Genomic DNA, 22,483 nt, shown 5'->3' with positions numbered 1-22,483 from the left:
AGAAAGGTTCTAGTAATGAGCCAGGAAATTAAAGGCCGATGAGACTGATATCAGTAGTGGGAAAGTTATTGGAAGGTATTCTAAAGGATTGCATATATAAGTATTTGTCTCGACCTGGACTGATTAAGGATAGTCAACATGGTTTAGTGCGAGGTAGGTCGAGTCTAAACAATCTTATAGAGTTTTTCAAGGAAGTTACCAGGAAGGTTGATGAAGGCAAGGCTGTGGAGGTTATCTACATGGACTTTAGTATGCCTTTGAGAAGGTCCCACTTGAGAGACTGGTCAAGAAGGTTCATTCGCTTGGTATCCAAGATGAGGTGGTAAATTAGATTAGTCAGTGGCTTCACAGAGATGCCAGACAGTAGATTGTTGCTTCTCAGGCTGGAGGCCTGTGACTAGTGATGTGCTGCAAGGATCGGTGTGAAGTCCATTGTTGATGTCATCTATGTCAATGATCTGGATAATAATGTGGTAAGCTGGATCAGCAAATTTGCAGATGACACCAAGGTTGGTGTGCAGTGAACAGTGAGAAAGACTGGATCTGGACCAGCTGGTAAAATAGCAGATGGAATTTAGACAAAATGCTGGTGGAACACAGCAGGACAGGCAGCATCTATAGGAAGAAGCACTGTCGACGTTTCAGGCTGAGACCCTTCGTCCTGTCCTGACGAAGGGTCTCAACCCGAAATGTCAGCAGTGCTTCTTCCTATAGATGCTGCCTGACCTGCTGCGTTCCACCAGCATTTTGTGTGTGTTGCTTGAATATCCAGATTCTGCAGATTTCCTCGTGTTTGCAAGATGGAATTTAGTGCAGGCAAGTGTGAAGTGTTGAACTTTGGGAGGACCAATCAGGGTAACTCTAAAATAGTGAGCATAGGGCACTGAGGAGTGATGTAGAATAGAGGGATTTGGAAATACAAATCCATAATTCATTGAAAATAGCTTCACATGTAGATTGGAATTCACAAGTAGATAGGCTGTAAAGAGAACTTTGGCACGTTGGCCTTCATAAATCAATGTATTGAGCAGAGGAGTTCAGATGTTATATTGAAATTGTATAACACATTGGTGAGGCCTAATTTAGAGTAGTGTGTGCAGTTTTGGTCACCTACCTATAGGAAAGATGTAAACAAGATCGAAAGAGTACAGAGAGATTTTAGGACTGAAGTTAATGGGAAAGGGTGAATAGGTTAGGATTTCATTCCCTAGAACGTAAAAGATTGAGTGGAGATTTGATACAGGTATTAAAATTATGAGGGTTATAGATAAGCTAATTGCAAACAGGCTTTTTCCAGTGAGAGTAGGAGAAATTATGGGTTAAGGGTGCAAGCTGAAATGTTTAAGGGGAACACGAGGAAGAACTTCTTCACTCAGTGGGTGGCAATTGTGTGGAATGAGCTGCCAGCAGATATGGTGGATGTGGGATTGATTTCAACACTTAAGAGAAATTGGGATAGGCACTCTACATGAGTGGGATGTATATGGAGGGCTATTGTCCTGGAGGAGGTCGATGGGACTAGGGAGATTAATGGTTTGGCACAGACTAGATGGACTGAAGGGCCTGTCTTTGTGAGGCATCAGGGTTCTGAAAGAGTTAGCTGAGGAGGATATGGAGACATCAGAAGAGATCTTTCAAAAATCACAAGATTCTGAAATGGGCTGGAGGACTAGGAAATTGCAAATTGCACTCTACAGTTCAAGAATGGAGCTAGTGTCAGTACCTCCTGCTGAACTCTGTTTTTTTGTGTGTTTCCCTTAGTTGTCAGTCTGTGTTTTTGTATTGCCATGTGCTCTTGCTTGTTTTCATGCCCCCATATGCTCCTCTTCCCGCCCCTGCTCTACTCCGGCCCCTGTATCACCGAGTACTCTGCCTCTCACCGGTTTCCTATTATTACCTGCCGCCAGTGTTTCATTGTGCTTCTCTGTTTATTTCTCAGTGTATTTTAGTCCTGTGTTTTCACCTGTTTTTTTTTGCCAGATTGTGCCAGTGAGTTTTTCCTGAACCTTTCCAGCATTCATATCTAAACTCTGTCTTTCTGAGTATCGACTCTGCCTGTTTTCTGATTCTGGTTTTTAGATTTCTCTGGATTTTTTGATCTCTACCTGACCTTTGACTTCAACTTTGTTGCCCCTCTAGATTTGCTACTCAATAAGTTAGCCTGACCTCTGTGGTTGGGAAGATGTTGAAGTCGATTCTTAAGGATGAGGTTTTTGAGGTGTTTGGAGGCACATGGTAAAATAAACCAAAGTCAGCATGGTTTCCTTAAGGGAAAATCTTAACTGAAAATCTGTTGGAATTCTTTGAGGATGTAACAAGCAGGACAGACAAAAAAGAGTTGGTGGATGTTGTTTACTTGGATTATCAGAAGGCCTTTGACAACTATCACACCTATGCCTGCTAAACAAGATAAGAGCTTGTGTCGTACAGGAGAAATACAAGCATGGATAAAAGATTGGCTGCCTGGCAAGAGGCAAAGACTGGGAATAAAGGAGAACTTTTCTGGTTGGCCACCAGTTTACTAGTGGTGTTCCACAGTGGTTGGCGTTGGGACTGCTTGCTGCTTTTCACTTTATATGTCAATGATTTGGAAGATAGAATCGATGGCTTTGTGGCCAAGTTTGGGGACAGTACAAAGATATGTGGAGGAGTAGGGAGTGTTAAGAAAGCAGAGTCTGCAGAATGATGTAGACAGATAAAGGGAACAGGCAAAGAAGTGGAAGATGGAATACAGTGCCGGGTAGTCTATAGTCAATTACTTTAGTATAAAGAATAAAGGCACAGACTATTTTCTTAATGGGGAGAAAATTCTGAATTCAGAGGTGCAAAGGGACTTGGGAGACCTTGTACAGGATACCCTCAAGGTTAACTTGCAAATTGAGCCGGTGGTACGGAAGGCGAATGCAATGTTAGCATTTCATTTCAAGAGTACTTGAGCATAAAGGCAAGGATGTAACGCAGAGGTTTTATGCTGCATTAGCCAGATGTATTTGGAGTATTGTGAGCAGATTTGGGCCTGTTATCTAAGAAAGGATGTGCTGGCATTGGAGAGGGTCCTGAGGATGTTCACAAGAATGATCCGGGGAATGAAAGAGTTAACATAGGAGTTTGATGGCTCTGAGCCTGTATTCACTGGAGTTTGGAAGAATGAGAGTAATCTCAATGAAATCTATTGAATATTGAAAGACCTAGATAGAAGGGTTGTGCAGAGGATGGTCCCTGTGGTGGACAAGTCTAGGACCAGAGGGGACAGCCTCAGAATAGAAGGACGTCTCTTTAGAACAGAGATGAGGGGTAATTTTTTTTTAACCAAAGTTCATTGAATCTGTGGATTTCATTGCTACAGACTGCTGTGCAGACCAAGTCATTGGGTATCTTTAAAGTGGGAGTTGATAGGTTCCTTAGTTAGTAAGAGTGCAAAGGTCATGGGAAGAAAGCTGAAGAATGGAACTGAGAGAGATAATAAATCAGCCATGATGGAATAGCTGAACAGACTTGGTGGGCTGAATGGTCTAATTCTGCTTTGATATATTATGGTCTTATAAATATACAGAATTAAATATAAAGACATGCCTTCTAGAACTTGCAAACGTTTTAATTATTTGCTCAGAATTTTGGATAAATTTAGTTATAGCTCCAAGGACCATGTCATTTGCACAGTGGTGTACTTTGCTATAAGGTTGATGATAGAATCAGAATTAGAAACTTGTTTTATCACTATTTTAGATCAGCAGTACAGTGCAAAGACATAAAATTAATATAAGTTTCTAAATAACTAATGCAAAAAAACGTATTATGGTGCTGGTCATGGAGCATTCAGATACGTGAGGTCAGAGGGAAAGAAGCTATTCTTGAATTCTCGGGTGTAGGTCTTCAGGTTTCTGTACCTCTCCCCTATGATAGTAGCAAGAAGAGGGCATGTCCTAGATAATGAGGGTTCTTAATGATTGATGTTGCCTTCTTGAGATACCGCCTCTTGAGGATGTCTGTGATGTTGGGATGGCGCTGACCATAGTGGAGCTGGAAAGTCTATTACCTTCTGAAGCCTTTTGCAATCCTGTGCATTGGAGCCTCCACATCAGTCAGAATGCTCTCAACTGTGCATCTATAGATACAAACACACTGGAGGAACTCAGCAGGTCGGTCCGAAACGTTGACTGCTCGTTTCCACAGATGCTGCCCGACCTACTGGGTTTCTCCAGTGTGTTTGTATGTGTTGATTTGACCACAGCATCTGCAGTGTACTTTTTGTGCATCTATAGAAATATGCAAGATTACTTGGTGACATACCAAATATCTTCCAACTCCTAACAAAGTATAGCTTGACACAACCTGCGTGAGTTAAGTGTTTAAACAATAATGTCTCCCAGAAAAGAACAACAATAAGTGAATATATAGCAATCTCAGTGTTAATTATAGGCAGTAACTGATTTATAATAATACATAGATTATATTTACATTGTGTGCAATCTAGGAAAATCTTTGAATGAACCAGATATATCTGCTAAATCTGTCCAAGTTTCCCACTTTGCCCTCTCCGCATGGTACTTGTGATAAGAGCTCAATGGAAGAGAATTGAAGCTGTAAGGTTTTGAAATAATTGAATTCCTGAATAACCTCAAGCACAAGCTTGAGCTGTTAAGGTAAGTCAATGCCACACAATTAATTATAATGCACTTCACCTGCATGTTTTGAAGAGATAGGGCTCTGGTTCTGCTGCAGGTGCAGAGGTTGTAAGATATAAGACTTGGAATCATTGAAGTGAGAATGAAAGAAGATGGCAGCTGAGACCCAATTTGACTACATTGGGAACTTGGGTAATTTGTTACTGAAGTAAGCTCTTTTGTTCAACAAAGCTGTTCTTCAGGCCAAGCAATGTTGCTGAATTTAAGGGTCTTTACTCGAAATGAAGTCACAACAGAGTGCAAGGAAACAGCTTTATCCTGGAGATGGCAGGATAGCCATGCCACTTTTCCAAATCATCCTAGCATCTTGTAAGATAAATATTTCACTTGATGAGGTGATAGAAAGATTGCAGAATCACTTTAATCCAGCACCTTTGGAGATCAGGAAAAGATAAAAAGTTAGAATCTGACGCCAATAGAGATGAGAACAATGGAGATTTTGTAGTTGTATTGAAGAGAATATCGCAAAGGTATTTATTTGAAACCTTCCCAAATCAAGTAATGTGGATGAGTTTAACAGACAAGGAAATTCAATCTATATTATTAAATACAAAAAATCTAACAATTGATATGTGAATATGCAACATCAACAGGATGCTTTCCAAAATCACCAAGGAATTCTGATGAGTGCACGATGTGAGTGTTGATGCTCTGCAATATATATATACATGTCATTTTAATCAGGGAAATGTTCCCACTGCAAAATAAGCAACAAGATGTAAAGTTGTACCCAGGACTGCAGGCTAGAAAAATGTAGGCCACTAAGTTTCATAATGTTAAAGCCGCAATGAAGGCCATAAAGGAGAGACTTCTACAATACTTAGAAACAGAAAGTGAAGCATTAATGCATTGGCAACAGCAGTTGAAAAAGGAGCAATCTCAAATGCAAGGTGAATGTTACAAATTAAGACATCAATATTGATAATATCACAATATTAACTAGCAAAAGTGTCTGTTGGCCTGCCATGAATGATAATCTGGAAGAGATTTCCAAAATGTCAACTATTTGCTATATCTGCAGAAGCAGCCATTGAGAGCCAGATGTGGGAGTGGCTCATTAAGCCATTCCAGCATGTCCACACAGACTACTATAAGAGGAGTGAAGATAACTTCCTGGTACTACTGGAGAGCCCTTCATAATAAACATAATGACTATGGAGTCATGCCTACCACTGATGGCACCACAGAGGGTATGCTACGATATCTCATGTTGAGATCATCTTTGAAATTTGTCCTCAACCTTTGTTATTATATTTTAAAGGTTCTGTGAAATGAAACGGAGTCAGTAATTGCTTTATTATCCAGCCTCAAACATAGAAACTGGGAAATCAGTACGTACAGTGAATGAGGCCCTGCAAAGAAAAAGTCATGCAATACAAATAAGATCTCACTGTGAATCATAAACTTGCAGATTTTCTTCTGAGCTGCACTCCATGACACATTCCTACAAAAGTGATGAACCGTGGAAGATTCATGGTGTGTCGGATTCTGCTTCAGCTGAATCTGGAGGGAAAGTGAAAGGAACAGGTGAAGCAAAACTTGATAACATTTCAAATGGGGAAGGTCAGATTGAAGTGCTGAGACTACCCAACTGGCTAGAGTTGAGAAATGAGATATCAGAGTTTGTAGAATGAGTAATTTCAAAAATTGTCTCAAGAACAGGAGGGACATTCACAAGGGTTCACTTACACCAATTGATCTCAGCACAAAGGCCCAACAGAGTAGTCAGGGAGGTTTTGAATTTGAAAATACTTTTGATGTGAGTGTTGAAGAAGAGTTGATAATAAGAAGGCATCGTGAGATATTGAATGAGTCCAGTTACAGAATACAATTCAACATATCTTCTGCCTCGCAGATCAGCTGAACAGTTATAAAGTTTGAAGAGAACTTATGGATAATCGGATAATTTGGCATACGTTTAAGCGTTGAACGCATTTCACTATTTTTTCTCCTTTGAAAGAGAAAGCCATTACAATGTCAATGTGACAATACAGCACAATATGTGTGTGCATAATCAAAGAAGAATAATCACACACACCTTCTGGAGCCCTCTATGTTTCCTCACTTTACTCTCTATATTCTGCATGTTACCTCAGTATCAACATGAGCCAACGGGGTGGGGGGGCATGTATAATACTTTGTGATATACGTACTTGGAAGTAATCTAGACAGATGATGTCACAAAATTATATTAAATTGAGCATATCTTAAACATTTAGAATTAAACACAATATATTTGCAAGTTACAAGCTGTAAAGAATTTGGTGTAGTCATATTTATTTAGTAAACAAGATCTGGATTAGATCCAATTTAGATTAGGCTGCCCACCCCCCCCCCCCCCCAGTTTAGGATTTAGATCAGCCTCTCCCGAAAAGCTCCTTATGGGTTTCTTATTCATGGCTCTGAGTTGTTTGTCTCATTAAAATGTTTATAGAGAAGTTAATATCACTGAAAAAGGCAGTATTCTTATAATTCCAGATGATGATTTACTGTGGTATGCTGCTGGATTTCATCATAATTTAATAAGTCTAGTTTTTACAGCTTTCTAGTAGGCATGAGAAATATTTTAAAAGGCTGTTCAAATAAGGAATGTAAATCCAAAACATGAAAGGAATTTAAAAGGTAGAGTTTGACCCATCTACTAACATGTTTCAGCATACACAACTAATCATAAATTAAAAAGACTCAGCTAGAAAAACCATAAATGCAGCTTTTCATTTGGTGCTTAATTTCACCTGATGATCATATTTAAATAAAATTTCAATTGCAGACTGCATTGATTGCATTTCTAGCCCCAAACTTGAATTCATCTTGTTCAGATCACAGCTTAAGAATATCCAGAATCACTTGAAGCAACAAGTTAGTGCCCATCTCCTATCCCATACTATCAATGATTTATGAGAGGCAACAAAAGTAGAAGGGAAACCACCTACTGACGCAATATTTGTTCCTGAGGACACAAGTTGACTTCTTTTTAAATCTTTTGATGGAGCTTTTGCTAATCACTCATGTAAATGTAATTGAGATTTTGAGATTCATCTGTAAGTATCTACAGTCATGAGCATCTTCGTGTGCCCAATTCTTCTCTTGGTATTAGTCCTTTTACAAACTTGGCTGCACATGATCACCAAGGCAAACCTTAAGACAGATTGGAAGGAAAATGACATTCAAGAAAAATAAATCTGGAAATTGCTTTGCATGTAAAACATTTAATTTTGCAGGGGATCAAATCAAGACAAACATTTCACGGTAACTTAATACATTTAACAGTACTAAACCAATTCCCGTTGCAATTCCAGGGTCATAAACATGTGTTCTTCTCATGCACAATGTGTACAGTGAACTGACGTGTAAGTTTCCTGAATCCTAGGCTTCTCCGAAACTGTGACATTACTGCTAAATTGGGAAAGGCAAGATTATTTTGCATAATCTGCTGTTGTTCCATGACCATTTGATACTTTAGGCCATATTCCCAATGAGATTGTGGATTGATAATGGGCATAGGTGCCACAGGTCCCATTAGCTAATGGGACTTTGTGCTATCAGAGATCATTATATCTGACCAACAAGGTATTATCTGAGGGATGGATGAGTTCAGGAGATCTTATTCATCACTATCCAACAGCAGTCCAGGAAGGGATATATCCTTTACATTGCCCTCAGTTTCATGCCTACCCCATCATTTAAAGTGTACATTGTGCAGGAAATGCTTATTGCACTCAAATACCAATTGCTGCGCATTAATTAACATCACTGCCAAACAGCAAGCAGTTAAGACAGATTGGAAGGAAAATGACATTCAAGAAAAATAAATCTGGAAATTGCTTTGCATGTAAAACATTTAATTTTGCAGGGGATCATATCAAGACAAACATTCAGTGAAAATGCATGACAGTATAGAGCACCAGACAACATATGCAGAGAGACACAGTTAACACCTCTTTTTTTGTTCTAAACTATTAAATGGTAAGTAACAGTTATGTGCTGCAGGAAAGAATTTTTAGCTTGCAGATGACAGAGCTCAAAACTGTTAGGAAAGAAAATATTAAAAATCAAATAAAGAGCAATTCATTTGTGAAATCATAGCACTGACAGGTTTGTAAAATAAGGAGCTCTTAAGGAATTGCTTAAATTGAATTTAAGGAATAGATTGAGTAAATGAATGGATGAGATAAACATATTCTAAGCCCAGTCTGACTGTTTGATTGTGATAGATAATTCCTTTTCAATGCTTTAAAAGAAAACTTAATACTAAACAAGATTTTTTTACACTCTGCTTTTGGGTGGTGCTTCCCACATGAATGTAACTGGCACTGTTTGTTGCCTGTCACTTATTTGCTCATGAGATAATGGTGGTGAACTGCCTTTTGAAATCAATGCAGCCTTCTGGTGTAGGTACTCCTACAGCAGTGCTGAGCCTGCATTTACCCTGAGTGATAATGCAGGAATGGGAAAAGTAAAGTTGATGAACATATTGTACTTTACTCCAATCTAAATGCTCTTTGGACTGAATAATAAAAGCTAATATATTCAGAGAGTGATTCCTCTGGCAGATAAAAATGGGAAATGGACATGACTGGGAGACATTAAAACAATCTGATGTGGATTCTGTTGTGATGATGTAGATGCGATATGAATGTGTTCTTAAATAAAAGGTTGATTTACAGATACAGATTTATGGCTGGGCAGCCAATTGATAATACACACATTGTATGGTATGCTTATCATTATTCCACTTTACTGTCAAATTCTGCAAAAGAGACCAACAACCTGATTTCATCAGAGTGAATACTGCTGTAGTTTTCAGTGATCTGTGAACAGGATACTTAAAATGTTAATTACTCATATACTCAATGAAAAATGCACATGGCAAAGTAATTTTTTAAATATTTTGTTAAATAGCACAATATATTTATGGCAAGAGAGTAAGTACCTTCAAATCATTTTGGGATGGAATACTTTTGTGAGTATGTGCTTTAAAACAGTGGCATTCCAGCAAGGATGGACTTCCATTCACTAGTGTTTAATGTCATTGTTGTAGGAAGCCATTCCCTGTTGGAGACCGTGTTACTTTCAGTGGGAAGGACTGTGTCTGTCAGCAGTGTTCTCATACATTGGTTACAGCCTCTGAGCCAATAAAGATTCATGGACCAAGTCGTAAGTTTATTTTCTCATTTTGGCTTAATTAGTTTCATTTGTAATCTTAGTTTTTTTACGATCTCACTAAACATTTTCCCTTTCTGCATCTAGAAATCTCTCCTGTTACACAGAACCGTTGGTTCAAGAAAGCATTTGGAGCAATATGCTTACTGAGTCTGCCTTGGACTGTAAATTGATTTTAAAATGGGGTTAAAGAAACAAGCATGAAAATATGAATATTTTAAAATGAAAGCAGTTTATAAGAACTAACTATGAATACAGTGCTTCTCCATAGATTGTCTGTCTCTGTGTTGTAATCACTTACAGGAATGTGTTCCCGACTGTTGGGTACTTTCCAAAATTCATGTAGAATCTATATATCAGTCTTTCTGATATTTCCCACTCGTATTCTGCTCATGTTTATTGTGATGAGCACAATGTAATAACACAATGGGGAAAGCATCAGCTCTCAAACAGTACCAGTTACATTTATGTGGGGACATTTGTTTTGTTCTGCAGGGACCCTTACCTGTCACAGTAACACCGATGGAGTGGAGCCCCATTAGCAAAAAGTAAAAATTAAAGCAAAAACTGCTGAAAATACTCAGCAAATGAAGCAGCATCCTGCCACCCCATAGTAGTTGAAAGAACTACCTTGGTAGAAGATTAGAAGTGCCCCAATCCCAGCACATTGCATACACACACACACACACACCATTTTTTTTTCAAAATTTGGTTGCCCAGCAAATTTTGAATCCCATATGTGCACTGGGTTCAGTAGCCGGTAGCTCTGGTTATTATTTTTCTGGAAAATCTCATAAATGACCAAATCCCTTCTTCCTTCTCAATTGCAGCACTTTTTAAATCACTTATGTTTACAATCATGATGATCAGCAAAGAGATAGAAAACTAGGCAACATTTTGTTGCATGCCCAAGATAGCTTCTAGCTGTTTTTATTTTTAAAATAAATCCAATTAGTAGTTTGAATAACATTGAAACTATTAAAGTATGTAGATTCACTAGTTTACTTGTTTAAAGTGCATTTATATAATTATCTTGCTTAAAACAAGAAAACATGGTATAATTTGTGAAGGAAAGACATTGTTATGGTCCTAACAATACGTGAACTGGAATGGAAATTCAGGCAAGGTTATACAAAGTTTTCATTTCCCAAGAGCAACATTGCAATAAATTATAATAACTTATTCTTAGTTTACTTTTAAAGTTCCTGTGTACAGGGAAAAAATGCTGACGCTGTTTTCAAATGAAACTTTCAACGCTGATTTTGGCGAGAGGATTTTCCTGCATTCCCTAACAACTGAAACCAAGGAAAGCCCAGTTATGTTCTTGGTCATGCGAAGATCATGCACTGCTAGGGTGTGCTTTGGCCAGGCCAAGATACAGCTGTTGCCATTGTTTCCTCAATCAAGTTTTGTGAGAGAACAATCACACTTTCTCTTCATTGAGATTCCTGTATATTAGATGTATTTTTCATTTTGATCTTTTAAGTGATCAAAGACTGAACTGTTTATGTCCTGGCAACAAGAAAGAAAACATTGCAAGACATGTGCTTTAATACTGGGGCATTTGTTATCCATTTATACAGTTATGCAACTGTTTAAAAACTCCCATGCCAGAAAGAACGATTACAAGTTCAGAGATTATCTACAAGTTTTGGAAAATCGTCTCCTATTGTATCAATGTACCTTTTCTATTTTCCAATGTGTTAGTCATCCCCTAGCCTGAAATAAAGAGAGGAAGATAACTTGAGGCTTACTTGAGATACTGATTGTATTAAACTTTAGTATCTGTCGAATGTTTGGTTCAGTGAAAGTAGCACCATCTCCTTTAATTAATTATTTAACTTCCATGTAGGAGAGAGTCTGTCAGTATCTTGACCTGTTGCACTGATTGGAAAGCCAATGTTCCAATTGACTACATCGACAGCTAAAGGATTTATTTGAATATTCTGAGTTGGAATATGTTATGAAAAAATGCTTTCTGGGTACAATCAATAATTCATGTTGGCCATTTAAAGTTATTGAAAAAGATAGTAGTCATTAATATTATTTAATACTTTTGATATATGTGTGAATACAAAATTCCACTACATTTAGAAATACAATTCCTGCCTTTGGGTTTATGGTAATAATAAAAAGTTGGCATACTACCATGAAGCAGTTCTTTCCATTTATTGCTTAAAAACAACACCAAATGGCTCACTTCAAACAAAACTAAAGAGGGTAGTGTTTATCCTCGCTTTATTGCAAAACATACCCATTTTATGTAGTCATTTGCAATTTCAATTCATATTTTCTAAATGCTTTGTTTTCAAGCAGAACTATAATTAGTTGATTCAAGCTGTAATTTATTCAAAGAAAGATACAAAAAATCAACTATGTCAGAATAAATTTAAGCAGAATCTTGCTGTTGATGTCTCAATTGTGCAGTGTATATCCCAGTTTTAAAATGTAGGTGGGCACTGTTGTGACTTTCTGCGGCACTTAAGATTGTTTGGATTATAAGGGAAGGGCCAGTAAAAATAAGTTAGGTTTAAGTGGAGCAGCTGTTGTTGGGGTGGGCAACTGAGACATTAGCAAGCAGAGACAGAGGCTAGGGTGAGGTTGCTATCAAGTTTCTTGTTCTTTCTTATTGCATAGTTAGAGCATTGGAACGACAGCCAGTGAAGTGACTTTTCTGTGGAATACGGAAGACAGGGAGGTTTCCAGTCGCCCTAACGACTACACTGGGAAGAAGTGCATCCAGCTGCAGCTTCTTACAGACCACATGAGGGAACTGGAACTGGAATCGGATCACCGTCAGATCATTCAGGAGCATGAGGAGATGATAGTTCAAAGCTACAGGGAGGTAGCCACATGGAAGTTGCAGGAAGCAGGTAGCAATATGACTGTAAGAAGAGGGGAAAGGAAATAGGTAAATAGTGCAGATTACACCCGTGCCATTTTCCTGTAGGCGGCGCAGCACACAACAGCAGTGGCCTTTCGAATCTGGTGCTACTTTAATTTAGAAGCGAGGCGAGCGAGCAGGAGTCCGTGCCAGGAAAAAAGCAAGCCCTGGCCAGCCGGCTCTCCTGTGCATTCTGCTCTCCAGTGGACATTAAATTGGACTACATCTGTGGCAACGAAATACTCGGCAGGAGTACAGAAACGGATGGAATCCGGGACGCCACCATTCAGCTGATTATTTATGTAACAGGTTGTCCCCCAAGCCATCGGACTACCAACCTACTGCTCTCTGCTGTGCCTATTGTCCTGTTTATTATTTATTGTAATGCCTGCACTGTTCTGTGTACTTTATACAGTCCTGGGTAGGTCTGTAGTCTAGTGTAGTTTTTGTGTTGGTTTACGTAGTTCAGTGTAGTTTTTGTATTGTTCATGTAGCACCATGGTCCTGAAAAACGTTGTCTTGTTTTTACTGTGTACTGTACCAGCAGTTATGATCGAAATGACAATAAAAAGTGACTTGACTTGACTTTCCTTAAGTAACAAGTATACCACTTTGGATACTGTTGGGGGGATTACCTACTGGGGGAATCAGCAGTGACCAGTTCTCTGGTCAGTGACCAGTCTGACTCTGGAGTTCAGAAGGGAAGAGAGAAGAAGAGGAGAGCTGTAACATTAGGGGATTCTTAATTAGGAAAATAGGCAGGAGGTTTTGTGAACAGAAACAAGATTCGCAGATGGTATATTGTCTCCCACGTGTCAGGGTTAGGGGCATCTTGGATTGAGTCCAGAGCATTCCTAGGGGGTAGGATGAGCACCCAGGTGTTATGTCCAAATCAGTACTAACGATATAGGCAGGAAGGGTGATGAGGTCCTGCAAAGTGAGTTCAGGCAAATATCTGTTAAGTTAAAGGACAGGGCTTCCAGGGTGCTTACCTCAGGAATGTTACCAGTGCCATGTGCGAGTGAGGCTAGAAATAGGAAGCTAATGCAATCTGACACATGGCTAAGGAGATGGTGCAGGAGCTCGGGCTTCAGATTTGCAAACTATTGGGCTCACTTCTAGGGAAGATGAGACCTGTACAAGTGGGACAGTTTGCAGCTGAACTTGCATGGGGACCAATATCCTTGCAGGGCCGTTCGCGAGTGCTACACTTGGGTGGTAGTTGGTGAGGTGTTTAAGCTAGTTGCAGGGGGCAGGAGCCCCAGTGCCAGGTCAGGTAATGGCTTGGTTTTGGGGAAGGCAGATGTTAAGCAGACATACAAACTATGAGTTTTGAGCTGCCTCTATTTCAATACAAGGAGTGTTGTAGATCAGACAGATAAGCTTGGATCAGCATGGAATTATGATACTGTAGCTGAAAGTGAGATTTAGTTGCAGGAAGGACAGGGCTGGCAGCTCAATGTTCCAGAGTTCTGTTGCTTAGGGCATGATTAAGGAGGAGGTATTAAAGGACGATGGATGGTTTTACTTGTCATGGAAAATATCATGGTGATGCTTGGACAGGACAGACTGGAGGGCTCATCTACTGAGTGAAACAGAGGAATTAGAAGGGGATGGCCACATTAATGGGATTATATTATAGACCACCCAATAGTCAGTGAGATACAGAGGAGCAAATTTTTAAGTATTAAGGTTATTGAGGTATTAAGTTAGATAAGTTGCCAGGACAGATAAGATATACCTCAGGCTACTGTGGGAAGCAAGGGAAGAGATTGCTGAGCCTCTGACAATGATCTTTGCATCATCAATAAGGATGGGAAGCATATCAGAGGATCGAAAGGTTGCGTGTGTTGTCTCCTTCTTCAAGAAAGGGAGCAGAGAAAACCCAGGCAATTATAGACTAATGAGTCTTATTTTAGTGGTGGGCAAGTTGTTGGAGAAGATCCTGAGAGACAGGATTTATGAGCATTTGGAGAGACATAATTTGATTAGGGATAGTCAGCATTTCTTTGTCAAGGGCAGGTTGTGCCTTACAAACCTGCCTGAATTCTTTAAGAATGTAACAAAAACATTGATGAAGGTAGAGCAGTGGATGTAGTGTATGTGGAATTCAGTGAGGCATCTAATAAGGTTCCTCATGTAAGGCTCATTGAGAAAGTAAGGAGGCATGGGATCTGAGAAGACCTTGCTTTGTGGATCCAGAATTGGCTTGCCCTCAGAAAGCAAAGGGTGGTTTAGATGGTTTGTATTCTGCATGGAGGACAGTGACCAGGTATCTGTTCTGGGACCCCTGATATGCATGATGTTTATAAATGAGCTGGATGAGGAAGTCGAGGGTGGGTTAGTAAGTTTACTGATGACACAAAGTTAGGGGTGTTGTGGATAATGTGGAGGGTTGTCAGGCATAACAGTGGGGCATCAGTAGGATGCAAAACTCGGTTGCAAAGTGGCAGAGGGAGTTCAATCCAGCTAAGTGTGAAGTGGTTCATTTCGGTAGGTCAAATTTGAAGACAGGATATAATATTAATGGTATGACTCTTGGCAGTATGGAAGATCAGTGAGATCTTGGGGCCCATGTCCTTGGGACTCTTAAAGCTGCTGTGCAGGTTGACAGTGTTGTTAAGAAGGTGTATGTTGTGTTGGCCTTCATCAGCCGTGTGATTGAGTTGAAGAGCCATGAGCCATGAGCCTGACTTAAAGCTATATAAGACCTTCATTAGACCCCACTTGGAGTGTACTGTGTTCAGTTCTGGTCACCTCACTACAGGAAGAATGTGGATACTATAGAGAGAGTGCAGAGGAGATTTACAAGGATGTTGCCTGGATTGGAGAGCATGCGTTAAGAAAATAGGTTGAGTGAACTTGGCCTTTTCCCCTTGGGGTGACGGAGGATGAGAAGTGACCTGATAAAGGTGTATAAGATGATGAGAGGCATTGATTGTGTGGATAACCAGAGGCATTTTCCCAGGACCGAAATAGATAACACAATGGGACATAGTTTTAAGGTACTTGGAAGTAGCTACAGGAAAGGTGTCAAAAGTAAGTTTTCACACAGAAAGTGTTGGGTGCATGGAACACACTCCTTGACAGATTGGTGAGAAAGTCAGTGAGAAATGGGTTGGGATCAGAGAGAGGATCAGACATTGAAAAGGTCATGGGAATTCAGTAGATTGGGATTGTAGAGATGAAAGTCTGAAGAGGGTAGAGAAAAGCAGAAGGGATAGAATTTGCAAGGGACAGAGGATGATACTCAGAAGGGAAGAGGATTGGGGAGTTGGGGATAAGATTGGGCTCAGGGATTTGGGGGTGAGATGGTGATTTCTGTGCGTTAGGTCAAGGTGTCATTCAGATAGGTGATTGTGGTCAATTACCTGATGATTTCAGTGTCTGAGGACATCAGCTACATTGTTGAGAGGTTATTAACGAAAATACTTGAAGGGAAGGGGACATCTTGTTTTCCTCCTTTAATGAATTAACGCTGTCTCCAGTAAAGGCTTGATGAGGTACACACTGCCCAGCAGCTTGCTATGTGAAGAGTCGTTCTGTGAAAGGGACACGACACCAGAAGGAATGTTGCATATTACGTACATAATCGCACTGACAGCTTCAAAGTCATGACTGTGGAGAACTACAAATAAGTATCTGGAAGTGAACTAACAGTTGCATTGCTGGTCCCAGATGATCATTGTTTTTTTTTAGTAAGATTCTAGAGTGTAACACACATGATAGAATTTATTAGCTGATCAACCATTGTAAACAAGGTAAATCAGCCATGATTATATTGAATGGAGGGGAAGGCTGAGGGCCCTGGTAGACAATTTCGGCTCCTGTTCTCTTGTTTTCCTGTGTTATTGTGGCCGTTCTTCCTCAAGCAGAAAAGATTAAAGGAATATTCAGTGCATGTGTTCAAAATCTGAAATGGCTTTGTTACAGTAAAGAAGGAAAAGCTGTTTCCAGTGGACGAAGAATTGGTAACCAGAGGAAACAAATTCAGAGTAATTAGCAGCAAAACAATCAAAGGCAACATAAGGAAACATTTTACTTTGCAGCAAGTTGAAATGCACTGCTTGAAGAGGGGCAAACACAAATTCAAAGATAACTTTGAAAAGTCTATTTGGATTACGTGTTGAAAAGAAAACATTTACAGGGAAAGGGGAACAAGCAGGGAACTGGAACCAATTAGATGGCTCTACCATAAAGCTAGCATCAGCCCAAATGATCTCATTCTGTTCTGCATTGTTCATTCTAATGATTCAATGAATGTCCATCTTGGACTACCGAAACAAATATGTTGAGCCTGATCTAACTCTTCTTTTATTATTCTTTACAATAATATCATATAATATTATACTATAACATAAGACAATGGTAATTTAAAGTAATAATTTCATCAACGATAATGTAGATTATCACTGATAATGATCCCCAACTCTTTCTGCATTACATTGAGAACTCCATTAGTTCTGCTTCATTCACCCATGCTGATCTCAGCAATTTCATTAACTTTGCCTCCAACTTCCACCCTACCCTTAAATTCACCTCATCCATTTCTGACTCCTCTCTCCTCTTTATTGATTTCTCTGTCTCTGTCTCTGGAGACAAACTGTATGCTGCTATCTTGTATAAACCTGGAGATCCTCACAGCTATCTTGACTACACTTCTTCCCACCCTGTCACCAGTTAAAATGCCATTCCTTGTTCTCAGATCCTTCATCTCTGCTGCATCTGTTCCCAGGATGAGTCTTTTATTTCCAGGACATCAGAGGTGTCCTCTTTCTTCAGTGGTCCCATTTTGTATCAGAGTATGTATACAATATACAACCTGAAATTCTTATTCTCCACAGACAGCCTTGAAACAGAAAGAATAAAACCCAAAGAAATAATGACAGAAATAACTTAAGAATGCCAAAGACCCCTGCCCCACTCCCACACACAAGCAGCATCAACCCTTCCCCCTCCCCAGCCCCCTACTGTTCTAGCAGAAGGCATCAGTATTCCCACCACCCACCATGCCAGCAACAGCAAACCCCCAGAGAGAGACCATGGTCTATAGTCCATCAAAAAATAACTGTTGGCTCCCTCTTTCACTAACAAGGGAGAGACAGTCATCACTCCTTCCACAGTGAACGGGGAGACAAACAGTCGCTGTTTCTATGTTACAGTCACAGTCTGAAGCATTGCTTATTATTTCAAGTTCCCTGACTTGAGAATCGGCAGCAAACAGTCACTGACTGTCGAAAGACGGAAAGAGCGATCACCCGAGTACAGGGGTCCCTGAAAGCTCTCGCGCTGTCCCAATGTACTGGCACCATGCAGCGCTTCAGTTCATGTCACTGGCAAGAATACATGTCCACAGAGCCCCGCAAGGCCCCAACCCCGAAGGCGCACAACCTCACACCATATGTGGATATATCATAAAATGCAGCCGATCGGCGAGCTCCAGGAATGGGAGCTCACTGCCGTGCAGAACTGCAGTTTGCATGCTGCTGTAGGTCACAGACCCCTGACGGCCACCCTGAAAAGGAAACGTGAGACATTACAGAGGAAGAATTTAACTGTTTCACTGATGGGCTGGGAGAAGTTGCCCTCTAGTGCCATCAGCAAAGTACAGGGCTTCCTTTCCGTGACCATTAACACTATCCTAACCCACTTCTCCTCCATTTCCCGGACATCTTCCCTCAACCAAGCTTCCCGCCATCTTAACAGGAATAGAGTTTCTCCTGTCCTAATGTATCACAAGCCTCTGCACACAAGACCTCATTCTCTACAACTTCTGTCATCTGCAACGGGATCCTACCACCAAACACATTTTTACCTCCCTCCTCCCACTCTCTGCTTTCTCAGGGATCACTCTTTTGGTGATTTCTCTTCCCCATTCATTCTCATTCCTCCCCACTAACTTTCTTCCTTGCAAGCAGAAGAAGTGCTACACTTACCTATTCACCTCCTCCCTCATCTCCATTCAGGGACTCAAACAGCCCTTCCAGGTGAGGCAAACTTAATCTGCAAATCTTTGGCATCGTCTACTGTATCCAGTGCTCCTGAAACAGCCTCCTCTACGTTGGTGAGACCCAACATAGACTGGAGGACCGCTTTGTTGAGCACCTTTGCTCTATCCACAACAGGCAAGATTTTCCTATGGTCAACCATTTTAATTTCAATCCCCATTCCCATTCTGGCATGTCAGTCCATGGCCTCTTCTACTGCTATAATGAGGACACTCTGAGGTTGGAGGAACAACACCTTATATTCTGTCTAGTACCCTCCAACCTGATTGCATGAACATCGACTTCCCTAATATCTGGTAATCTTTCCTCCTTCCTTTCCCTCTTCTATCATTGACCATTCTGGCTCCCTGCTTACATCTTCTTTGCACCTCATCTACCTATCATCTCCCCCCTAGTGGCCCTCCTTTCCTTTCGCCCTTGATCCACTCTTCTCACATATCAGATTCCTTCCTTTCTGGCCCTTTTCCTTTTCCACCTATCACATCCCAGCTTCTTACTTCATCCTCACTCCCCAATCCACCTAACTTCACCTATCATCTAACACAAAGTACGCTGCAGATGCTGTGGTCAAGTCAACACGTACATAAGCTGGATGAATTTCAGCAGGTCGGGCAGCATCTGTTGACTGCTCATTTTAACAGATGCTGCCTGACCTGCTGTGTTCATCCAGCTTTTGTACATGTTGAATTCACCTATCATCTTCTAGCTTGTGCTCCTTCCCCTTCCCCACATTCCTATTCTTGTCTCTTACCCCTTTCTTTCCAGATCTGAAGGAGGGTCTCGGCCCAAGATGTCAACTGTTTATTTCTTTCCATAAGTGCTGTCTGACCTGCTGAGTTCTTCCAGCATTTTGTGTGTGTGGCTCTGGATTTCCAGCATCTGCAGAGGTTTTTGTGTTTATGTAAATCTTCCTGATTTTACAAGCACACTTTATAATGTTCTTACGGTAGATGTGGCACTACAGCTTTCCTATAGAGATATTTTTAGAAAACACACAAGTAACATTTAGAGGGACGAATTGGTCCAAGTCACCGATTTTTACAGAGAGAAAACTGTTAGTGTTAATGGCAAGAAAATGTTCCATATGGAAGGGACAGTGTTTGCATGTCACATGAATGAATTTTGATGTTTCAGCTGTAAAACATGTAAATATGGTAAACACATTTGATCTGCAGAACCCACAGAATTCCACATGATTACCCAGATTTTTCACACATGCTGAACACATGGATGATATCAATTTGCATACAACACCTGTTTCTACAGTACCCATCTGAAATTGGATTACTTTACTCAGATTAAGGATTTGAGATGGAGCAGATTTCCATAGGACTGTATACACTGCAGCTACGGTGATTAAATAGTTATTTCACCATTTCTTTTTACTTAGCATGTTATGTAGATGATAAGTGACTGCCAGAATACAATAGACAAGAGTCCAAGTCATAAAAAAAATGCTGAATGAGCTGCATATTTTTTGCTCCAGTTATCTCCTGAGTGGCAGTCTTGGGTTTGAGAGATGAAGATGAAGGAAACTCACAATTCGGTTGTCATTGCAAGGAGGGGTCTACCCACAAACAATATCACACCAAGTATGTACTGGGAACCACATTGTTATCTTCAGTTCTCCAAGCTGAATTATATCCATGGGCTAAAGCTTTTAAAGCCAAGGTTTATACTCCACAGCTAGGCTGTCCTGAAGGCTCAACCCTTGCTTGATGGCATCCAACACTGATGAGGAGGAGCAGGCAAACTGTGGAGGAGCGAAGTTCCAAGTGAAGTTCCATCTGAACGTTGTAGTTTGGACATTCTTTTGAGCTGCATACCCAGGCAGTAAGATAGTAAGTGGAAATGGGAGCCCACCTCAGCATCATATAGCTTTGGGATTCCTTGTCTACTGCATCATTAAGAACACCATCCTGGGAATTACTTGGCATAAGCGGGTGTATCCTGGGAATTACTTGGTGTGAGCGGGTGCCTCACACTGAAATACTTGTAAAGATCAACTGCAGAAGTATTGAGGCCATGATCACCCAGTGTCAGTTGCAGTGGCTGGGGCACATGATAAGGATGCCCCCATGTCAGCTACCCCACAGAGTGTTATACAGCCAGCTACATTATGGTCGACGCTAAACTGGAGGGCCGAAGAAGCACTATAAGGATCAGATGAAGAATGCTTTAAGGAAGTGCAAGATCAGACCTAAGGACCTGGAGAATGTTGCTGCTGCCCATAACACTTGGCGACAGCTGTGTAGGGATGGGATTCATATTCTGGAGATGGAAAGAACAACCAGAAGACAGCAGAAGAGAGCCAGGAGAAATGCAGCCATGGTTGCCATCACTACCACCACTACCACATATACATGTCCCATCTGCAATAGAGCTTGTGGGTCCAGGATAGGACTGTATAGTCATCAAAGATCTCACCGTTAAAGGAGTGGACGTTGTCATCGGATTCCAATGGACAACCAAAGATTAAGAACATCAATTTGAAGTTTACTAGATATCCCCTACATTCATTTGCTTAAACAATCTATGGGTTCTATCCAATTCCTTGCTACAAACATGACAAATGAAAGCAGATTATGAGGGGTGATTGATAAGTTCATGGCCTAAAGTAGAAGGAGTCAATTTTAGTAAACCTAGCACATTTACTTTTCAATATAGTCCCCTCCTACATTCACACACTTAGTCCAGCAGTCGTGGAGCTTACAGATCTTGGACTTCCAGAAAGTGTCCACGGCAGGGGTGATTGATAAGTTCATGGCTTGGGGTAGACGGAGATGAGTTATACAACTCTCGTTACATGCACATGCAGTTCAACTCTTTGAGTGATTATGCAGAAAGTTTGAAGTTAACTCAACAGGGGTGATTGATATGTTCATGGCCTAAGGTAGAAGGAGATGAGTTAATAACTTCAAACTTTCTGCATAATCACTCAAAGAGTTGACCTGTGTGTACATGTAACGAAAGCTGTATAACTCATCTCCTTTTACCTTCTACCTTAGAACTTATCAATCACCCACCTGTGGACACTTTCTGGAGGTCCAAGGTCCGTATGCTCCACGACTGCTGGACTGTGTGTAAATGTAGGAGGGGACTATTTTGAAAAATAAATGCGCTAGATCTTTTAAAATTGACTCCTTCTACCTTAGGCCATGAACTTATCAATCGATCCTCTTATATACTAGGCATAGACACCAGTTTCCTTAGTCAATCACAAAACTGTTAGACTGTAACAACAGCAACAGTTACCAATTTTCTAAATCTGTCTCTCCATAGTAGCATTGGTTTAGAGTTGATTAAAGAGATTCAACTACATAGACTCATATGCAACACCTTGTTAAAGGCCTTCTGAAAAAACAAGTGCACAATATCCACCAATTCTCCATTGTCTGCCCTGCTTCTTATTTCCTCAAGGAATTCCAATAGATTTGTCAGACAAAATTTCCCATTAAGGAAGCCATGATGTCTGGCCTATTTTACTATGTGCCTCCAAGTACCCCAAAACATCATCCTTAACAATTAACTTCAAAATCTTCCCAAACACTGAGGTCAGGCTAACTGGCCTATAATTTCCTTTCTCTTCCTCACTTTCTTCTTGAAGAGTGGAGTGATATTTGTCACTTTCCATTTCTTTGGAACCCTTCCAGAATCCAGGGACTCTGGAAGAATCATTACCAATGCCCCTACAATCTACCCACCCACCTCTTTCAGAACCCTGTGGTGTAGTCCATCTGATC

At 40.5% G+C, this 22,483-nt stretch overlaps 1 protein-coding gene across 3 annotated transcripts in view; it reads left to right on the top strand.

The window, feature by feature from the left end:
- The window catches only part of ablim3 (actin binding LIM protein family, member 3), a 305,340-nt gene that overhangs the window by 155,380 nt on the left and 127,477 nt on the right, over positions 1–22,483 (top strand). For all 3 annotated transcript variants that reach the window (XM_059990185.1, XM_059990183.1, XM_059990184.1), the window contains exon 4: positions 9,727–9,842. In XM_059990185.1, coding sequence (XP_059846168.1) covers positions 9,727–9,842 — 116 coding nt within the window. The remainder of the gene's footprint in view (positions 1–9,726; positions 9,843–22,483) is intronic.

Source organism: Hypanus sabinus, chromosome 15 (genome assembly GCF_030144855.1).
Source record: "Hypanus sabinus isolate sHypSab1 chromosome 15, sHypSab1.hap1, whole genome shotgun sequence".
NCBI lineage: Eukaryota > Metazoa > Chordata > Chondrichthyes > Myliobatiformes > Dasyatidae > Hypanus > Hypanus sabinus.
Note: the sequence above shows the minus strand (reverse complement) of the source record. Positions and strands in the feature narration are given on the sequence as shown.